This window comes from Haliotis cracherodii, unplaced genomic scaffold (genome assembly GCF_022045235.1).
Source record: "Haliotis cracherodii isolate W230 unplaced genomic scaffold, xgHalCrac1.p SCAF_14, whole genome shotgun sequence".
In the NCBI taxonomy this organism is placed as follows: Eukaryota; Metazoa; Mollusca; class Gastropoda; order Lepetellida; family Haliotidae; genus Haliotis; species Haliotis cracherodii.
In genome coordinates this window covers 7,838,531-7,858,345 of record NW_027266269.1, presented here as the reverse complement: position 1 = coordinate 7,858,345, position 19,815 = coordinate 7,838,531, and the positions used below count along the sequence as shown (strand labels likewise).

The 19,815-nt window shown below is 40.9% G+C and overlaps 2 protein-coding genes and 1 pseudogene across 2 annotated transcripts; all 3 read left to right on the top strand.

The window, feature by feature from the left end:
• The first annotated feature begins 18 nt into the window (after positions 1 to 18).
• On the top strand, positions 19 to 3,257 carry LOC139460198 (uncharacterized). Its single transcript, XM_071241709.1, has 3 exons — positions 19 to 36; positions 625 to 855; positions 1,128 to 3,257. Exons 1-3 carry the CDS (start codon positions 19 to 21, stop codon positions 3,255 to 3,257), a joined length of 2,379 nt encoding a protein of 792 aa, XP_071097810.1.
• A 3,154-nt stretch (positions 3,258 to 6,411) lies between these two features.
• Positions 6,412 to 7,690, top strand: LOC139460501 (uncharacterized; annotated as a pseudogene).
• Positions 7,691 to 8,060: 370 nt separating this feature from the next.
• On the top strand, positions 8,061 to 16,847 carry LOC139460500 (glutamine synthetase-like). The gene is made up of 2 exons (XM_071241977.1): positions 8,061 to 8,246; positions 15,228 to 16,847. Exons 1-2 carry the CDS (start codon positions 8,096 to 8,098, stop codon positions 16,397 to 16,399), a joined length of 1,323 nt encoding a protein of 440 aa, XP_071098078.1. The 5' UTR covers positions 8,061 to 8,095; the 3' UTR covers positions 16,400 to 16,847.
• The last annotated feature ends 2,968 nt before the right edge of the window (positions 16,848 to 19,815 follow it).

The window sequence follows — 19,815 nt, the reverse complement described above, 5'->3', positions numbered from 1 at the left end:
TCATATGTTGTGTCAAATATGGACTACACCTTCGCTGTAACACTAACGCCCCAAACCCAATCCCTTACTCCCATGTCAACACCATCTATAATGCCACCGAGACCCAATCCCACACTCCTATGTCAACACCATCTATAATGCCACCGAGTACCAATCCCACACTCCCATGTCAACACCATCTATAATGCCCAGGCCTTTACCCACGCTGTAACACTAACGCCCCAAACCCAATCCCACACTCCCATGTCAACACCATCTATAATGCCCAGGCCTTTACCCACGCTGTAACATTTACATCCGCCACTACACACGACCCAATCCCACACTCAAATGTCAACACCATCTATAATGCCCAGGCCTTTACCCACGCTGTAACATTTACATCCGCCACTACACACGACACAATCACATACTCCCATGTCAATACCATCTATAATGCCCAGGCCTTTACCCACGCTGTAACATTTACATCCACCACTACACAAGACCCAATCACATACTCCCATGTCAACACCATCTATAATGCCACCGAGACCCAATCACATACTCCCATGTCAACACCATCTATAATGCCACTGAGACCCAATCTCACACTCCATTGTCAACACCATCTATAATGCCCAGGCCTTTACCCACGCTGTAACATTAACACCTGCCACTACACTCTCCATTGTCAACACCATCTATAATGCCCAGGCCTTCACCGACGCTGTAACATTTACACCCGCCACAACACACTCCCATGTCAACACCATCTATAATGTCCAGGCCTTCACCGACGCTGTAACATTTACCCCCGCCACTACACACTCCCATGTCAACACCATCTATAATGTCCAGGCCTTTACCAACGCTGTAACATTAACACCTGCCACTACACTCTCCATTGTCAACACCATCTATAATGCCCAGTCCTTTACCCACGCTGTAACATTTACACCCGCCACAACACACCCCATGTCAACACCATCTATAATGTCCAGGCCTTCACCGACGCTGTAACATTTACCCCCGCCACTACACACTCCCATGTCAACACCATCTATAATGCCCAGGCCTTTACCAACGCAGTAACATTAACACCTGCCACTACACTCTCCATTGTCAACACCATCTAAAATGCCCAGGCCTTTACCCACGCTGTAACATTTACACCCGCCAAAACACACTCCATTGTCAGCACCATCTACAATGTCCAGGCCTTCACCGACGCTGTAACATTTACACCCGCCACTACATACTCCATTGTCAACACAATCTATAATGTCCAGGCCTTTACCGATGCTGTAACATTAACACCCGCCACTACACACTCCATTGTCAACACCATCTATAATGCCCAGGCCTTTACCCACGCTGTAACATTTACACCCGCCACTACACACTCCCATGTCAACACCATCTATAGTGCCCAGGCCTTTACCCACGCTGTAACATTTATATCCGCCACTACACACTTCCATGTCAACACCATCTATAATGTCCAGGCCTTTACCGAAGCTGTAACATTAACACCTGTCACTACACACTCCCATGTCAACACCAAAGCTGTAACATTTACACCCGCCAAAACACACTCCATTGTCAACACCATCTATAATGCCCAGGCCTTTACCCACGCAGTAACATTAACACCTTCCACTACACACTCCCATGTCAACACCATCTATAGTGCCCAGGCCTTTACCCACGCTGTAACATTTACATCCGCCACTACACACTTCCATGTCAACACCATCTATAATGCCCAGGCCTTTACCCACGCTGTAACATTTACACCCGCCACAACACACTCCCATGTCAATACCATCTATAATGTCCAGGCCTTCACCGACGCTGTAACATTTACCCCCGCCACTACACACTCCCATGTCAACACCATCTATAATGTCCAGGCCTTTACCAACGCTGTAACATTAACACCTGCCACTACACTCTCCATTGTCAACACCATCTATAATGCCCAGGCCTTTACCCACGCTGTAACATTTACACCCGCCACAACACACTCCCATGTCAACACCATCTATAATGTCCAGGCCTTCACCGATGCTGTAACATTTACCCCCGCCACTACACACTCCCATGTCAACACCATCTATAATGCCCAGGCCTTTACCAACGCTGCAACATTAACACCTGCCACTACACTCTCCATTGTCAACACCATCTATAATGCCCAGGCCTTTACCCACGCTGTAACATTTACACCCGCCACAACACACTCCCATGTCAATACCATCTATAATGTCCAGGCCTTCACCGACGCTGTAACATTTACCCCCGCCACTACACACTCCCATGTCAACACCATCTATAATGTCCAGGCCTTTACCAACGCTGTAACATTAACACCTGCCACTACACTCTCCATTGTCAACACCATCTATAATGCCCAGGCCTTTACCCACGCTGTAACATTTACACCCGCCACAACACACTCCCATGTCAACACCATCTATAATGTCCAGGCCTTCACCGATGCTGTAACATTTACCCCCGCCACTACACACTCCCATGTCAACACCATCTATAATGCCCAGGCCTTTACCAACGCTGTAACATTAACACCTGCCACTACACTCTCCATTGTCAACACCATCTATAATGCCCAGGCCTTTACTCACGCTGTAACATTTACACCCGCCAAAACACACTCCCATGTCAACACCATCTATAATGTCCAGGCCTTCACCGACGCTGTAACATTTACACCCGCCACTACACACTCCATTGTCAACACCATCTATAATGCCCAGGCCTTTACCCACGCTGTAACATTAACACCTGCCACTACACACTCCATTGTCAACACCATCTATAATGCCCAGGCCTTTACCCACGCTGTAACATTAACACCTGTCACTACACGCTCCCATGTCAACACCATCTATAATGTCCAGGCCTTTACCCACGCTGTAACATTAACACCTGCCACTACACACTCCCATTTCAACACCATCTATAATGCCCAGTCCTTTACCCACGCTGTAACATCAACATCCGCCACTACACACTCCCAAGTCAACACCATCTATAATGTCCAGGCCTTTACCCACGCTGTAACATTAACACCTGTCACTACACACTCCCATGTCAACACCATCTATAATGCCCAGGCCTTTACCCACGCTGTAACTTTAACACCCGCTACTACACACTCCATTGTCAACACCATCTATAATACCCAGGCCTTTACCCACGCTGTAACATTTACACCCGCATCTACGTTCTCCCATGTCAACACCATTCTATGATGCCCAGGCCTTCACCGACGCTGTAACTTTAACACCTGCCACTACACATTCCCATGTCAACACCATCTATAATGCCCAGGCCTTTACCCACGCTGTAACTTTAACACCTGCCACTACACACTCCCATGTCAACAAATAATAACGAATATTTTTTTTCCTGAGAGTCGGCGTAACGCACATGAACCCGGTCACCTCCATCTTGTAATCTGCTATGTGTATTGGACCATAATGTCTACCAACATACCGTGCAACGCGCCAGGAAAGGATTTCACCTTCTTACTGGCCTTATTTTTGTGTCCATCTCCATACTGAATAATCTCTTCCTAATCATATGATCTATGTTCTCCTTCAGTTGAGTTGCCACTGGGCTAGTCGCAAAGGGGACAGTCATGTCAGTTTCGACGAATTGGCTATCAGAGATCGTGTTTGACATGTTTAGAATAAATAGCTGGCTTCACGCTTTAGCATGTTAAGCAGTCTAAGCGTGCAAACATTAAAATAACATATATGCTACGATTAAAAACGTGGTGATCAACGCAAGAAGAAGCAAACCATGTATGACGGTTCAAACGTCGTTCCTCTTGACCTGCTGCTATTGTTAGTGTATGTGTGAGCGAGTACAACTCTGGTCGTTTACCTTGTAGAGCTTCACTGGGCCATGCATGAGTGATTTATTAAGGGCTCTGTGTAGTTCGTGCAGTGAATGACCTGTTAGGGAGCGACAGATTTGTACCATGAGTGAGTCATAAAGAGGGACAAGTCAACCGACATTGCTGTGGCAGAAACATGTAAACACTTAAACTCTTAAAGCAACGAACAAGTCATTCAATACTATGATCAGATATGGCGAATGCAATAGTACAGTTATCTTTCTTCCCTAAACTTCATGGTGGAAGATGGTTGTGTCACGTACCTGCTTCAACAAGCCCGTTCACAGACCACGCCAGTACCACCATCTGCGCTGCATAATATTTGTTGAGTGCATTTTAAGTACAAAGATATATAAATGATGCAATAACATATACATGCCTGGTTGTTTTAATATTGTGCGCCGCTGTTAACAGTACAATTAGTTGATCAACATGCCTACTTTATCATTGCAACATTGCAACAGTGTTCCCCGGTTATTGTGTTTATGTAAATTACAGAGATTACAATCCGCGAGGCGGTTTGGTTGTATGTGTTCGGTCTGAACTTGCGCGCTATATCAAGTATGTGTGTCTAGATTTCACCGATATTATATTGGTAGTCTTTCAGAAAAGTTTGTTCAGTTCATTGTATGATTACATCTTTGTATTTACATATATACACCCTACTGGCTCCTCTGTGGTAACAGATGTTAGACCACTTCAAGGTATAGAGTATCTCGAGCAAAGCTTTTTATTTATCACTAATCATTTTCCAAATGGTAAGTTTATATATTTGGGGATCTTAACGCCAGGTGTGGAAATCAGTCCGATTTTGTTGTGCATGATGGAAATCGGTACATACCGAGCTTTGAGGACATGGACTATGTGTCTGATTCCTTTGACATGCCAAGACGAAGCCGTGATGATGTATGCAATGAATATGGAAAGGAACTCCTAGATTTATGTTCAGCTCATAATATTCAATTGTTGAATGGGAGATGTGCGGGTGATACAGAGGGTAGCTTTACTTGTTTTAAAGGAGACGGAGCAAGCTTTGTTGGTTACTGTTTATGTTCAAGTGACTTATTTACCAGAGATATTGACTTTACTGTACGAACATGGTGTGAGTCAGATCATTTTCCAATCGTTATGTCATTTCAAGTACATACTGAGAGTACGACGGAGTACGGGGCAGAAAACGAGGAAAATAATACATCGTCAGATATACTAAGATATGTTTGGAAGGACACTGTTATTGAAACTTTTCGGCAGTCTGTCGCTGATATGTTATCACTTTATGTATTAGATAGTGACAGAGACCAGGTTCCACTTAATATCGAGTCTGCGGTAGAAACTTTGGTTGATGTATTTCATATTTGTGCTGAGTCTTGTGGTCTTTTAAGAAAGAAGTATAGTACTGTTTGCCGGACTAAGGATAGTAAGAATTGGTACGATGATGAGTGTATGAAATTAAAAAGACAAAAGTTTAATAAACTTGATCTATTCAGAATCTCAGGAAGTAAGGAACTTTTGAAGGAATATGTTGTAATTAAGAATAAATATAGAGAAATGTGTAGACAGAAGAGATTGAAGCATGATGAACATTAAATGATCTGGTCAATAATAGTAAAAGTGGTAAATCCTTCTGGAGACGCATCAACAATGTTATTTCTTCACCTTCTGTGACAGGGAACCCAGGTATTACCAATATGCACAGGACCGAATATTTCCAGCATGTGTTTAATTTAACTGATATACTTGTGGATGAGGACAATCAAGATGAGGCAGAAACTTTTATGAACAATCATGATACTAATGAGTGCAATTACTGTAATGATGATGTTATGAATAATCTCTTTAATGCTGATATAACTGAAGAAGAAGTATCATCAGCTATACATAACTTGAAACTGGGTAAATCGGCTGGACCGGATGGAATTCTAACGGAAATGGTGAAATGTTGTAGTACTTCAATCATATCATACTTAACTATAGTTTTTAATAGGATTATGCAAAGTGGTGTATTCCCTTACGAGTGGGCAAAGGGTATAGTAGTTCCCCTGCTTAAGAAAGATAATATAAATGATGTCAATAATTATAGAGGAATAACGCTGATGGATGTATTTGGAAAGTTGATGACAACAGTATTAAATAATAGGCTCAAGACCTTTGCCGACGTTTATGATACAATCCCTGAATCTCAGGTAGGATTCCGAAGTGGATACAGTACAATTGATAATATATTTACATTACAATGTTTAGCACAAAAATATCTCTCTAAACGTCGGGGTAGATTTTAATGTTTGTTTGTTGATTTCCGTAAAGCGTTCGATTCGATTAACCGAAATCTCTTGTGGTATTCATTAATGAAAAATGGAATACATGGTCGTTTATTGGTGGTTTTGAAGGATCTATACTCTAAGATTCAGTGTGTTGTCAGGACATCAAATAACTCTCTTTTAGATTATTTCGAATCACTGAGTGGTGTAAGACAGGGCTGCGTGTTGAGTCCTTTTCTGTTCACGATGTTTATCCATGAATTACAGTCAATGATAGAGGAAGTGATATGCGAGGGATTTTTATTGGAGAGGAGTTTATGGACATATTACTTTTACTACATGCAGATGATTTGTGTATTTTTGATGACACAGTAATAGGTCTGCAAAGAGAAATTGATATTTTATCCAATTTTTGTAAAAAGTGGGGACTTGAAATTAACATGTCTAAAACCGAAATTTTGGTTTTCATAAGAGGTGGTACTTTAAGGTATGATGAACGATGGTTTTTGAATGATACACGTATAAATGTTAGTATTTACTATAGTTATCTGGGTGTTCTGTTTTCAAATAGATTGTCTTGGACTAAATGCATTGATACTCTTAAGATAAAAGCCAATAAGGCTTTGTTTGCCAATTAACAATTGCAATTTCACTTTGTAAATATGCCAGTTAACATTTTATTTAAATTGTTTGATATTAAGATAAAGCCCATTCTTCTTTATGGTGCTGAGATCTGGGGCTGCAAAGGTAGTCAAATTGTCGAAACTTTTCCTACTAAGTTTTGTAAATTTGTTTTAGGAGTTGGTAGATATGTATCAAGTACGGCAATATTAGCTGAATGTGGAAGAAATGGTTTGCATGTGGATTATCATATGAAGTGTGTTAAATGCTGGTGTAAACTGATTAGAATGAATGATGAAAGATATCCTCGACAGTGTTATTTGTTAATGAAGAAGCTGGATGAATGTGGTAGAATTACGTGGGCAACTCATGTTAAATATTTACTCGACATATATGGATTTGGTAATGTGTGGTACGAACAGAATATTGGTGATGTTAAGTGTTTCTTGCAGCTGTTTAGACAACGTTTGATGGATTGCAACAAACAGAGTATACAGATGAAAATTTATAAATCTCGTAAATTAAGGTATTATTCACACGTCAAGATATTATTGGATATGGAATATTATGTTACAGCTTTCATAAATAGAGACCATAGACGTATGATGTGCCTGTTGCGATTAAGTGAATTGCCTATAGGAGTAATCTGGGCAGAAGAGAGGATATTGATTCTTCACAACGCTTTTGTCGGCTATGTAACAATGGTTGTATTGAGGACGAAGTCCATTTTGTGTTTGTCTGCCCGTTTTACGCAACATTAAGACAAAAGTATATTCCTGTAAGATTCTATAACAATCCATGTATTAAGACTTTTAGTAATCTCTTAAATAGCAAAAATGACTGTATACTCAGAAATGTAGCTAAGTATGTGAAGGAAGCCCTATTATTACGTACCAAGTCGTAATATTCTACCCTTAAGATTGTTTGCAATGTAAACTGTCTCAATTGTATATTACTATATATAACTGAAATGTACATGGGCCTATGGCCTCCCATACATGAATAAACACACGTTAACTTTATCTTACCAGCAAAGTCACTCATCCTGGACTTCCACCTAATTGCTACTGTTCACCTGTTTTTAAAATATAGACGAAACAGGTTTATACCACAATGTATGAAGGAGCATTTCTACTTGGTAACCCGGGTCGTCACTGTCATAAATCATTCATGCAATATAGACCTCAGTGTGTTTTGTCATGTCAGGGTACGGCTTCTGTCGGAGGCACACTATCATCTGGCGTCTACCTACTTTAAAAGGCCATACACAAGGCCTGGCTTCAGTGAAGCTTGAAACAACTCACCGGACATGTCGACACTAGAAGAGGCCAAGAAGGAGATTGCAAAATATGATTATGTTCGGTTTTCCTTATGTGACTTGAATGGTGAACACCGTGGACAAGTTGTCGCTGGCCGTCATGCTGCCAAGTACCTAGAAGAAGGGATTGATATAGCTCAAGGTAAACCGTCATAATTTACTCGTTCTGATTCTCATGTGTACCATACAGAGTAATAAAACTGAGCGAAAGTCAAAGCTCTGTTCAAAGATCAACAGCCAAAACGTCAAATAAAGGTGCGATTCTTTATAAGTGTGCGAGGTTATACTTGTACGTCAGTTAATCATAACAATGCATGTGTCCTTGAATGAAATCTTCTTTTATATTCAAAAGAATATATATTCTATATATGTCTGTTATTTTTTACCCGTTTTTTTTTTCATTAGGAACATAATTGATGTCTTCATACTGGTGTGAACACCCACCTGTTAACATGTAACCGGAACGGTGAAAGGCATAGCTGTAAGGGCACATGTTGAATTATATATTGATTTAAGGAGTATGGGTTTAAACGTCGATTTCAAGATTATTGCACTTATATATAACGACGTGCATGCACGTTTGTGTATGTTGTGTGGCTGCTTGTACTAGTTCGGACTAATGCCGACTTTACAGTGCCAGACAACTAAGATACCATGTCGCAGTTTAACGTGAATACACAGTATACTGACTCCCCTTAGAAGTGCCGAGTGACAGGCAGGGTAACAACAAGTTGTTGGTTGGTTGGTTGGTTGGTTGGTTTGTTGTTTGCCGCCGCACTCAGCAATATTCCAGCTATATGACGGCAGTTTGTAATTAATCGAATCTGGACCAGACAATCCAGTTATTAATATCACGAGCATCGATCCGGCGGCGGTCTGTACATAATAGAGTATGGAATAGAGTATGGACCAGACAGTCCAGTGATTGACATTGTTTAGCATCTATCCACAAATTTGGGATCGATGACATGCTTCAACCAAGTCAGTGAGCCTGACCAGCCGATCCCGTTAGTGGCCTCCTACGACAAGCATAGTCACCTTTTACGGGAAGCATTGGTTTCTGAAGAGCTATTTTACCCCGGGTCTAAACGGGTCGGTTACAACAAGTACCATCTTTTAACATTTGTGTATGTCACAGCCTGGGATCGAAACTCCGACCTTTCGCTCGCCATATGGACGTCCAACCTTCAGACCAGGATAATTTATAAACTCAAAGTGATGAGTATTATCGAAATACGTCAATTCAGCAGTCCATTGATACAGGAGGATCGATATCTGAGCATGGAGCTTATAATGTTAATGTGAATTGACCTTACAATTATATTGTCTTAATGAGGTCTCCTATTTCTTTCAATATAGATCAGACTATTTCACACAAAACGAAAAAGATCCAGTTGCTGTGTAAAAATATTCAGTCTAAACCGGTGTTGTTGATAGTGATATATAAACACATGCGTAAGACAGTTTACTTTTAGCAGATGATTTCTTAAAGCATTTGACGTATTTTCATAGGTAAGGTATTGTTTTGTTAGATGACTTGTTAACAGGGATTAGAAGAACGTTAAAGAGTTGCTGGCGAATAGGAAATGCCGGTGCCAGGGTCACTGGCTGCCACGTTACTGTTAACCGTTTCATAAGGCAGTGTTGCAGAGAATGTGATTGGGAGTCATCTACAAGAGACATGTTTGGGCCGAGACATAAAAACTGGACACAGCTGTGTTGCAAAGCGAACATACAATGTAGTTCTTAAACGTTTTTCTCACCTATAAGTAGCAGAATCTCTGCATTTGTACACAGCACACGTAATTCAGAATTAACATATCATGTCTATTCGTTTCAACACCACCCGTAAATACACTGTCTTGTCACTGGATTTTCTGCTCAATCGATCACATAAATGTCTATTTGTTTACAGGCCACCGTCGCATGACGGAGTACTGCTGTGCAGTGTCAGGCTATAAATACTTCAAATTTTGAGTGACCTTGTTAATTCTGAATGACATGCGCACCCTTTTCGGGAACAACTTGTGTCATTGCTGTCAGTGGTCCTTTCATATTATTTTCACAGCTAGTTTGTCCTTTATCCACTTGCATTGGCGATTTATATTATGATTATGCAAAGGTTAAGTGAAATAAGATTGATCCTGAAACCTTTATTTAACATATGTTGAGTCATTAGAGTACACCATGTTATTACAAATCGATCTGCTGGATCTTCTACCTCACTCAATCCATGCCTCGTTCGAGTCAAGGTGACTAGATGGTGTCACTACATTCTCATGACATTGTTACCATAAATAACCATTGCTGTGAAAATACAAAATCAAATCTTACCTCAATCAATCAATCAGTCAAGTTATGTAAATCTATCAAGCGTAGTACATTAATATCAAAGAAGTAAAATAAGTTTGCAATATTACGTAATATTACAATTATAATATTTCTGTAATGAGGTAAAAAAAATCTCAAGTGAATATATTTCTTACATAAAAAAAAAAGACATTAGTACAATCTCTATAAGGGGGGCACGGGTGGACCAGTCGTCTAAGGCGCCGCGATTCGCTGTGCAGAGTTGCGTCCCTTGGACACGCCAGAAACCTATGATTGTGGGTTCGAATCCCGGTTCGCCCCAATTATGTTTCTAGGTTTTTCAGCACCATACCCGTGCTCGTGGGATTCACCGTAGTGGTAAACGCCTGATACCTGCATCACTTTGGGCTTTCCTCCAACATTAAGCTGACACGCTGCTATGTGTTTAAAAAATAAGTTTTAAAGCTACCAATCTTAACACCTGCTTTTACAAATGTTTGCATACTTTTTAACAGATTGTACATTTTAAAATGGCTTCCCTTTTTTAGGAGTAAAAATAGCATTTTTTTCCTGTCAACATAATCAAACGCCTTTCTGAAATGAAATCTTACGTATCTATGTCAAGTAAGGACAAGAATTTATGGATGAACAACTTCTTTATTACAATTAAGAGCGACGTTTCGGTGTAGGTTCTAACACCGTTATCAAGCAAGTGATTTACAGAGTTGATTGATTGATTGATTGATTGATATAGAAGATTTAACGTGCGCTTTCCGACTGCAGCGTATTTCGCACACGGGCCTGGCCGGACCATTTAGTGTATTCCGAGAAGGGTGAAAGTGGTGTGTGCAAGCCAAGAGGGGGCTTTTAGGGGTTGCTAATATTGATTTTTTGAATTTTTTAAATTTGGAATAAATGCCGAGGTGGGTGGAGGAGGGAACTAAGGGAGCCGGGTGTTTGTATGTTTATTGGATTTTGGATTGGTAGATTAATTAATTTTTAGATGCGCTTAATTAGGTCTGTTTTGATTAGGAATACGTCTAGGGTCTTGAAGTTTTCTAGTTTATTTTGAGGGTTTAGTATTTCATCTAGAGTAGGAACCTTATCTAGATTGAGGGTGGTTCTGTGTGTTTGATAGTGGATGCAGTGGATGAGTGCGTGTTCTGTGGTTTCGGGTTGTTTGCAGTGGGGGCAGTTGCCTGTGGTGTGTCTTTTAAGTTGTTTTAGGTGGTTATTTAGGTTAGTGTGTCCTGTTTGGAGTTTTGTAATTAATCTGTCAATTTTTTAAGAGGGGTGTAGGATTTTAGGTTTGGCTAGTGGTTTTCTGAGCACTTTTTTGATTTGGCTATTTGAGTTTTGATATTGATTATGCCATTTTTTGTTTATTTTTTGTTTGTTTACACTTTTAATTTCTGATTTTGAGATGTGTAGGTTTAGGCCTATTTCTGGTATTTTGAGAGATAATTTAGCTGCTTTATCGGCGCTTTCGTTGCCGTAAATTCCTACGTGGGCGGGGATCCACAAGAAGGTTATTTGTTTGCCTGCTTTTGTTAGGTCGTTGGAGCTTTCAAGTATTTGGTTTATTAATTTAGGTCGTTTTTTGGTATTTTTGTTTTGGAGGGCTTGTAGTCCACTAAGGGAGTCAGTGAGAATTAGGATTTTTTTGTTGTTTTTAGATTGTTGGTTATGCAGGGCTGAGGGCATGCCCATAAGTTCGGCCGTGAATATTGATTGGTTGTTAGGGAGTCGGTAAGATTGTGTGGATATAACTGGTTGTGTGGTATGGACTCCGAAGCCTGTGTGGTTGGAGATCGGGTCTGAAGATCCGTCAGTGTATATGTGACACCAATTTGGCCAATTTTCGTGTATGTATGCAAGTGTGGTGGTTTTAGCTATGTTTGGGTCGGTTTGTTTATTTATTTGGTTAGCTAGCGTTGTGTCTATTTGGGGTATTTTGAGTTTAGGGGTGAAGATATTTGATTTTTTGCAGTTTTGTTTAAGATTTTGAGTTTGGTGTTCATTGAGGTAGTTAGTTATTCTTTGGGATATTGGGGTGAGTAAGGGGTGTTTGCGAGCTAGAGCTTGGTTTCTTGGGCTAATGTTTTGGTTAATTAGGTTTTGGATGAGAGGGTTTGTTTGGGACGCGGCCCAGAAATTAAGGCTTAGATGTTCCCTGCGTAGATTTAGTGGCATTTCTCCTGTAAGGGCCTGAAGTGAGATGTAGGAGGTGCCATGTTGGTTGGTTGGTTTGTTGTTTAACGCCGCACTCAGCAATATTCCAGCTATATGACGGCGGTCTGTAAATAATCGAGTCTGGACCAGACAATCCAGTGATTGATATCATGAGCATCGATCCACGCAATTGGGATCGATGACATGCATCAACCAAGTCAGCGAGCCTGACCACCCGATCCCGTTAGTCGCCTTTTACGACAAGCATAGTCACCTTTTACGGCAAGCATGGGTTGCTGAAGACCTATTCTACCCCGGAATCTTCACGGGTCTGTGCCATGTTGGGTGCGTGTAATTAGTTTGAGAGCCTGATATTGTATTGAGTCAAGTTTTTTAGAAAGAGAGTTTTTTAGGGTATTGTATATGGCACAGACGTAGTCTAGTTTTGATCTAATTAGTGTTGTATATAGTGAGAGGAGGGTATCTTTGGAGGCTCCCCAGTTAGAGCCGGTGAGACATCTTAATGTGTTAAGGTCTTTGCTGCATCTAGTTTTTAGGTTTGGACGTGAGCCTCCCAGGTGAGGTGTTGATCGAAAATAAGTCCTAAGAATTTGGTTTGTTTTTGGAATTTGATTGTTTGGTTGTTTAGCTGGAGGATTGGGTAGGCAGGTTTCATGTTTTTATGTTTGAATACTACTCCTGTTGTTTTATCTGAGTTAAGGGAGAAGCCCTATTTGTCTGCCCATTGTTGTATTTTATTTAGAGATTTTTGGATTAAGTTTTCTGCCATTTTAATGCTTTTAGTGCGGATCCATAGGGCTCCGTCATCCGCGAATTTTGAAGTGTTTAGTTTAGGGGATAAGCCCTCGAATAGATCATTTATCATTATATTGAAGAGGGTTGGGCTGAGGATGCTGCCCTGGGGAGTGCCATTTTCTAGGGGACACTGGTCCGATAGTGTATGGTCTATACCCACGGTAATTTTGCGATTGTTTAGGAAATCTTGGATGAAGTTTATTATTTGACCTTTTAGTCCTATTTTTTTTAGTTTTTGTATTAGCCCGTGGTGCCATACCATATCGAAAGCTTTAGAGAAGTCGAGGAATATGCCTATAGTGTATTGCTTGTTTAGCTGTCCTGTTTTTATATCCTGTTCTAGTCGGGCAAGGTTATCGAGAGTTGATCGGCCAGGAGTGAAGCCGCTTTGGTCGGGATTTATGATGTTGTTTTGGTCTTGGTAGTGCTGTAGCCTATTTTTAGTCATAAGTTCCATTATTTTGCAGAGATTTGAGGTTAGGGAGATGGGCCTATAGGAGTTTGCCTGATCTGCTGGTTTATTTGGTTTAGGTATTGGGATTACTAGAGCTTCCTTCCATGAGGATGGGACCTGTCCGTTTAGGTAGACTAGGTTGTATAGTTTACAGAGTGCAGTAAGCAAGTATATATCATCTTTGGAGACTGAGCTTTGATGTTCTTTAATTCGGGTTTTGAGGGGCCTGGATGTTTCTCCTATGTAAGCTTTGCACGGAATGTGGTACACTGCTCCTGATGGTTCTGGCTTGTGGCTGGATGGTGGTTTCCCTGTGGCTTTAATAGAGTTCTGAATAGTCTGACTTCTTTTGAAGACTACATCAATGTTGGCCTGTTTCTTTAAGAGTCTCTGGATTTTGTGGCTAACTGTTCCAAAGTAGGGGAGGCTGATCACAAAGGGTGCAGACTGTGGACGTGGGGATATCTGGGATTTCTTGGTGATGGTCTTTATCGTCTGTTGCACTAGTTGCTCAGGATAGCAGTTATGCTGTAAGAATACTTACTTTGAGGTGGCTAAGTTCAGTACATCAAAGCTCAGTCTCCAAAGATGACTCTAAATCAGCTCTATCAGACCACATCCGTGACAACCCAAGCCACAACATCCAGTGGGAGAGAGTCACAACCCTCGCCACCAACCTCAAAGACTTCAAGATCAGGAAACTACAAGAAGCCATCAACATCAAAAGACTTCAGCCCTCAATCAACCGTGACCAAGGCTATTACATACCCCTGGCGTACCATCAACTCATCAAAGACCCCAATCAGCCATAATCCCGTTGTTTATATTACTGGCTTCATCCTTTGTATCACGGCACTGACTTCACCCATGGTCATCATCACTGCCCTTGTGTGTACACAGCAGGCTTCGCTACTCCAGTATATCTACCCTACTGTATAAACATTGCCTCCTACGTGTATATATACTTGCTTACTGCACTCTGTAAATTACTTGCTTGATAACGGTGTTAGAAGTTGTTCATCCATAAATTCTTATCCTTACTTAGTACTCCAACTTCTAAATGCCTATCAAAGAAGTTATCTATGTCAAGATGACATTTTTAAATAGGTTAAATACAAAACATCAACGCAAAAGAATGATCTGTCTCAATTATATGCCGAAAAAAACTCCATTGAGCGTAAAAGGCAAAATAGTGATACAAATTGTATGTATGATTCACTGAAATCAGAGATGACACGAAGTGTACGCCAATGAGCAAATGACGAACCACTGCGAACTTTTATTGCGTATCTGTTTGTATGTTTTTGATTCAATGGATTTAATAGATGGATTCCATGTCACATCAATCAAAAGATATCATTATTCTTGCAGATATTCTAAGAGCAGTCCCGACGAAACCCTACCCTCGAATTGATGAAGAGAAAAACTGTCGCAAGGCCATGATATATCCTGATCTTGACACCCTCAGACCCATTCCTTGGGCAGAGGACGGGGTCAAGGTCGCTCAGATATTGTGCGAATCCCGGTGGAAGAAAGACAACTCTCCCCAAGAAGCATGCCCCCGATATGTCGCTAGAAAACAGCTGCAGAGATTGGAGCAACAAGGATATGCTTTCTTTTCTGGATATGAAATAGAATTTAATATACTGGAAAAAGAAACCCTGACCCCAATATTTGAATGTTGGAATATGTTCAGCCAAAGAATATTCAACAAACACAGCAAACTTCTATTTCATTTAGACAAGAACTTTAAAGAATCAAACATTGATGTGGAAAGATACCATACTGAAGTGGGACCTGGGATGTTTGAAGCCATTTTGAAACCAAAATTTGGCATAGAATGCACGGATATGACCATGAACATAAAAGAAGGACTCGTGGAAATGGCAGCAAATCTGGAACACCATGTAGTCACTTTCATGGCATTTCCTCTCTCTGAGAAAAACCCGATAGGAACTAACACTCATCTAAATTTTTCACTTTGGAACAAAAGTGGCGAGAGTTTGTTCTACGATGCGTCAGCTCCAGATAAGCTGTCCGTCATCGCCAAATACTGGATTGCTGGTATGCTGAGGCACAGTAAAGCTCTATGTGCCCTCTGCAGGCCCACTATCAACTGTTATAGGGCCATCTACAAGCCGTTTTGTCCATCAACTATATTCTGGGGAATAGAACATGGGGAAGCAACCGTACGAGTGAAGAATGAAAGTCCCTCTAAGACATACATAGAGAACAGGCTTCCGAGTGGCAAGTCCAACCCGTATCTTGTTGTGGCGTCGACCATCGCCGCTGGTCTGGATGGGGTCCTCAACAAACTAGAGTGCCCGCCCGCGGGAAGTGTCGACAAAGCCGAGACTCTACCCCACACTCTGGAGGAAGCTCTGGAGGAGTTGGAAAAGGATGATGTACTTGTCAGTGCCCTTGGCAGGGAGCTCGTCACATGGTTTGTCAAGTGCAAGAGAGTTGGAGAGATTGACCTGTTCAAAGATGCTGAAACAGATGAGGAAAAGTTTGCATTGGAGAAAGAGTGCCATCTTCTGTGAATTTGGGCTGGAAAAAGAAGCTGACTGAACCTCAAGTTAAAATTCTTGTTTTATTGTCATTACTTGTATTTGCAGTCTGAAAGAAACTGCTTCTTTCGTAATTTGATTTAAATCATATTTCAAAATTTGAGTAGGGGACATGGGTGGCAAAGTCGTCTAAGGGGCCGCAATTTGCTGTGCAGAGGTGAGTCCATTGGTTACACCAGAAACCTATGATTGTGGGTTCGAATCCTGATTCGCCCATATTATGTTTCTAGGTTTGTCAGCACAATACCCGTGCTCGTTGGTTTCACCGAAGTGGTAAACGTCTGAGACTTGCATCACTTCGGGCTTTCCTCCCACATTGAGCTGAAACACCGTGATATAACTGGAATACTGTTAAAAGTGGCGTTAAACCCAACTCACTCACTCACCCACTCAAAAATTTGAGTGCAGGGCTGATTTTATCTTGTGCATAGTATACCTAAGAAGAAGTACCGTATTGATCAAACATTTATTAAGTTGAGAAAGGATTGAAATATGTTTCTGTTATTTTGATTCGTTCTGCAGTAAACACAGTCTTTCATATACGTACGAGTTTTAAGTATTTTGTTTGGTATTGTAAAAGATTTAATATACGCACTTAAATAAGCTTCGGTGTGTAAGGGCTGTGGTCATTGGCGCGACTCTTGACGTCATTGACAAGACAACTTAAACCTTATTTGTTTCCCTCAAATTGAAACAGAGCTGGTTGGAGCTGTAAAACAAACGACTTTATGAGTTGGATTTGACTCTGCTTTGTTCAATATTTCAATGATTTCAGGGCGGATCAGACTAATATAAGATTTCCTCAGTCCTAAGTAGCGCAGGTCGCACATGTCTACAAACATGATCATAATCGAGACCTAAATTATTCAAATTCACAATGAAAAATTAACCACTTTAATTTTGATGTTTGTTTGTTGTCTAACGTCCCACGCAGCAATATTCCAGCTATATGACGGCGGTCTGTAAATAATCGAGCCTCGACAAGACAATCCATTGATTGATATCATGGAGCATCGACCCATGCAATTGGTATACGATGACATGCATCAACCAAGTCAGCGAGGCTGACCACCCGATTCCGTGATTCGCCACTTACGACAAGCATGGGTTGCTAAATACCAGTTCAAACCCGGGTCTTCATTTTTGATGACTAAAATTGACATATACATACACACATTTGCATCGTTTCATTAATAAATATTTTTACTAAACATTTAACCTGAATGCTAACAAGAAAACATAAATTGTCAATGCGACAAAAGAATAACCAGCCTAAGTTGTCCAGTGAAACAGATTCCATTTGGTGTGTAGGCAAACTAGCAAAAGTCCATTTTGAAACCAATGAAAACAATATAACGTTATGTCATTGACACATTTAAAAGGGTCACAATATGGCAGAAATGTTACCGATACTTAAAAAGTGAGTCACTCTATCAATTGTGACATGCAACTTGTGTTCTTTGTTGAACGCCGTGGTAACTGGAATAACTGTTTAAAACGGCGTTAAACCCAACTCACTCACTCACTAACTCTTCTTTGTTGAACTGTTGGTTGAGTGAAACGAGTGACTGTAGGGTCGTATGTCTCTGTAAGAAGTAGTTATTATTAAGACAGCCTGAAAACGGTTGCTAGAGGTTGACTGAATGGACAACCTACTCTGGCACGATGACTAACAATTACCAAAGTCACATTCATCCGCCTGATCCAACCTATGCTTGTGCAGAGACTATTGAGATCGAGTGGTCAGGTTCGATGACGTGTTTGATGCATGTCATCCTTTCTTAATTGCGTAGATCGATGCTCATGGTATCAATCACTGGATTTTCTGGTCGATATCCGAGTACTTACAGACAGCTATAATATTGCCGAGAGCGGCGTTTAACAACACACAAACAATGTCTGATACTCATCAGATGGCTAAGGGTCGGAAAGCGAACTTGATTAAAAGTAGTAATAAACCCAGTCATTGGTGAGAACAAAGCCGAAAACCTCCTTTTGTGGTTATAGGTTGGTTGGTTGGCTTGTTGCTTAACGCCGCACTCAGCAATAGTCCTGCTATATGACGGCGGTTTGTAAAAATTGGAGTCAGGACCAGAAATTCCAGTCATTAATATCATGAGCATCGATCCACCCAATTGGGATCGATGACATGTGTCAACCAAATCAGCGAGCCTGACCACCCGATCCCGTTAGTCGCCTCTTGTGAAGACCTTGCTGAAGACATATTCTACCCCGGATGTTCACGGGTCGATGTGTGCAAGAAGTCGATGGACAATGTTAAAAGTGCGAGTTTTGTATCATCGTCCACGAGAACAAAGGGTAGTGTTCAAACAATTTTTCAGATTCAATTCACAGTTTGCACTTATGTCTGGAGCTAGTGGAACATAATACAATATTTAACTGCATAACGTTTACTGGAAAGTTTTAAGATGAAAATGAATAACGTATTTGTTCTTGCGCATGCAAAACAGTTTGAAACCGCTAATATTTTGTATCCTTACATAAAAACTGACATTCGTCAAGCCAGTATCAGTGCATCACAGATGACTTACACATTTGAGAACTTGTTTCTGGACCAGTGCCCATCCCGACTTGTTGTTGGATTTGTCACTAGTGAAGGTGTGAATGGGTCATATACCAAAGGCACATTCAATTTCCTAGGATCCAACATTAAAACAGTGGGGTAGTATCTGGAAGGGGTCAGTGCCCAAGGACATACCCTGGAGGCAGACAATATTGAAGCCTATATCAACTTCTTCGAGAGTACCAACACATGGAGAGAGGACAAAGGAAAGTTTCAGTTTGGCAACGCCCTATTCGTCTTTAATTTAGAACCGCTGTTTTTCGACGAGTTACCTCAACTTGGTCAAATCAGGCTCTCAGACTCAAAGTTCTCTCGATCTAATAGCTCTGTCGACCATCTCCGAAATGTTCGAAGTGGATAAAGTGCAGAATGTATTTGTGAAGTAAAACAAGCGTCATGAAAAGTCTTCAGCTACAGTGTGCTATAGACAACGACCCAGCTCTTCGAGCATGTGTGTGAAGGTGTATGCTTTTGGAAGTCAAACCTCCTTTAAAAGCAGTATCGTGGATAGGGATGCATTGTGAACACTGATGCTGTTCAATTACCAGCAATAAACACTGGGAACCTTTCTGTCTTAAAAATGACCAGGGTAAATCTTTCGATAGTTATGGATATACAACAGTGTTTTATTGCAAAGACTTTGTACATTTCATGAAAAAGCACTCATCAACATTTATGTATAACACCAATCTGCAGCTAAACAAAGATCTGAGGACATCTCATTACGGGTCACGTCAGACCGACCTTTCGCAAACTTTGACGGACCAATGGAATTACTGACAAGAAGTCGACATTAGCCAATCAG

Coding starts and splice junctions, on each gene's coding strand:
- LOC139460500 (XM_071241977.1), top strand. CDS start 8,096: ATGTCGACACTAGAAGAGGCCAAGAAGGAGATTGCAAAATATGATTAT. Junction 8,247..15,227: donor AGGGATTGATATAGCTCAAG/GTAAACCGTCAT, acceptor TTATTCTTGCAG/ATATTCTAAGAGCAGTCCCG.
- LOC139460198 (XM_071241709.1), top strand. Junction 856..1,127: donor TCCAGGCCTTTACCAACGCT/GTAACATTAACA, acceptor TAAAATGCCCAG/GCCTTTACCCACGCTGTAAC.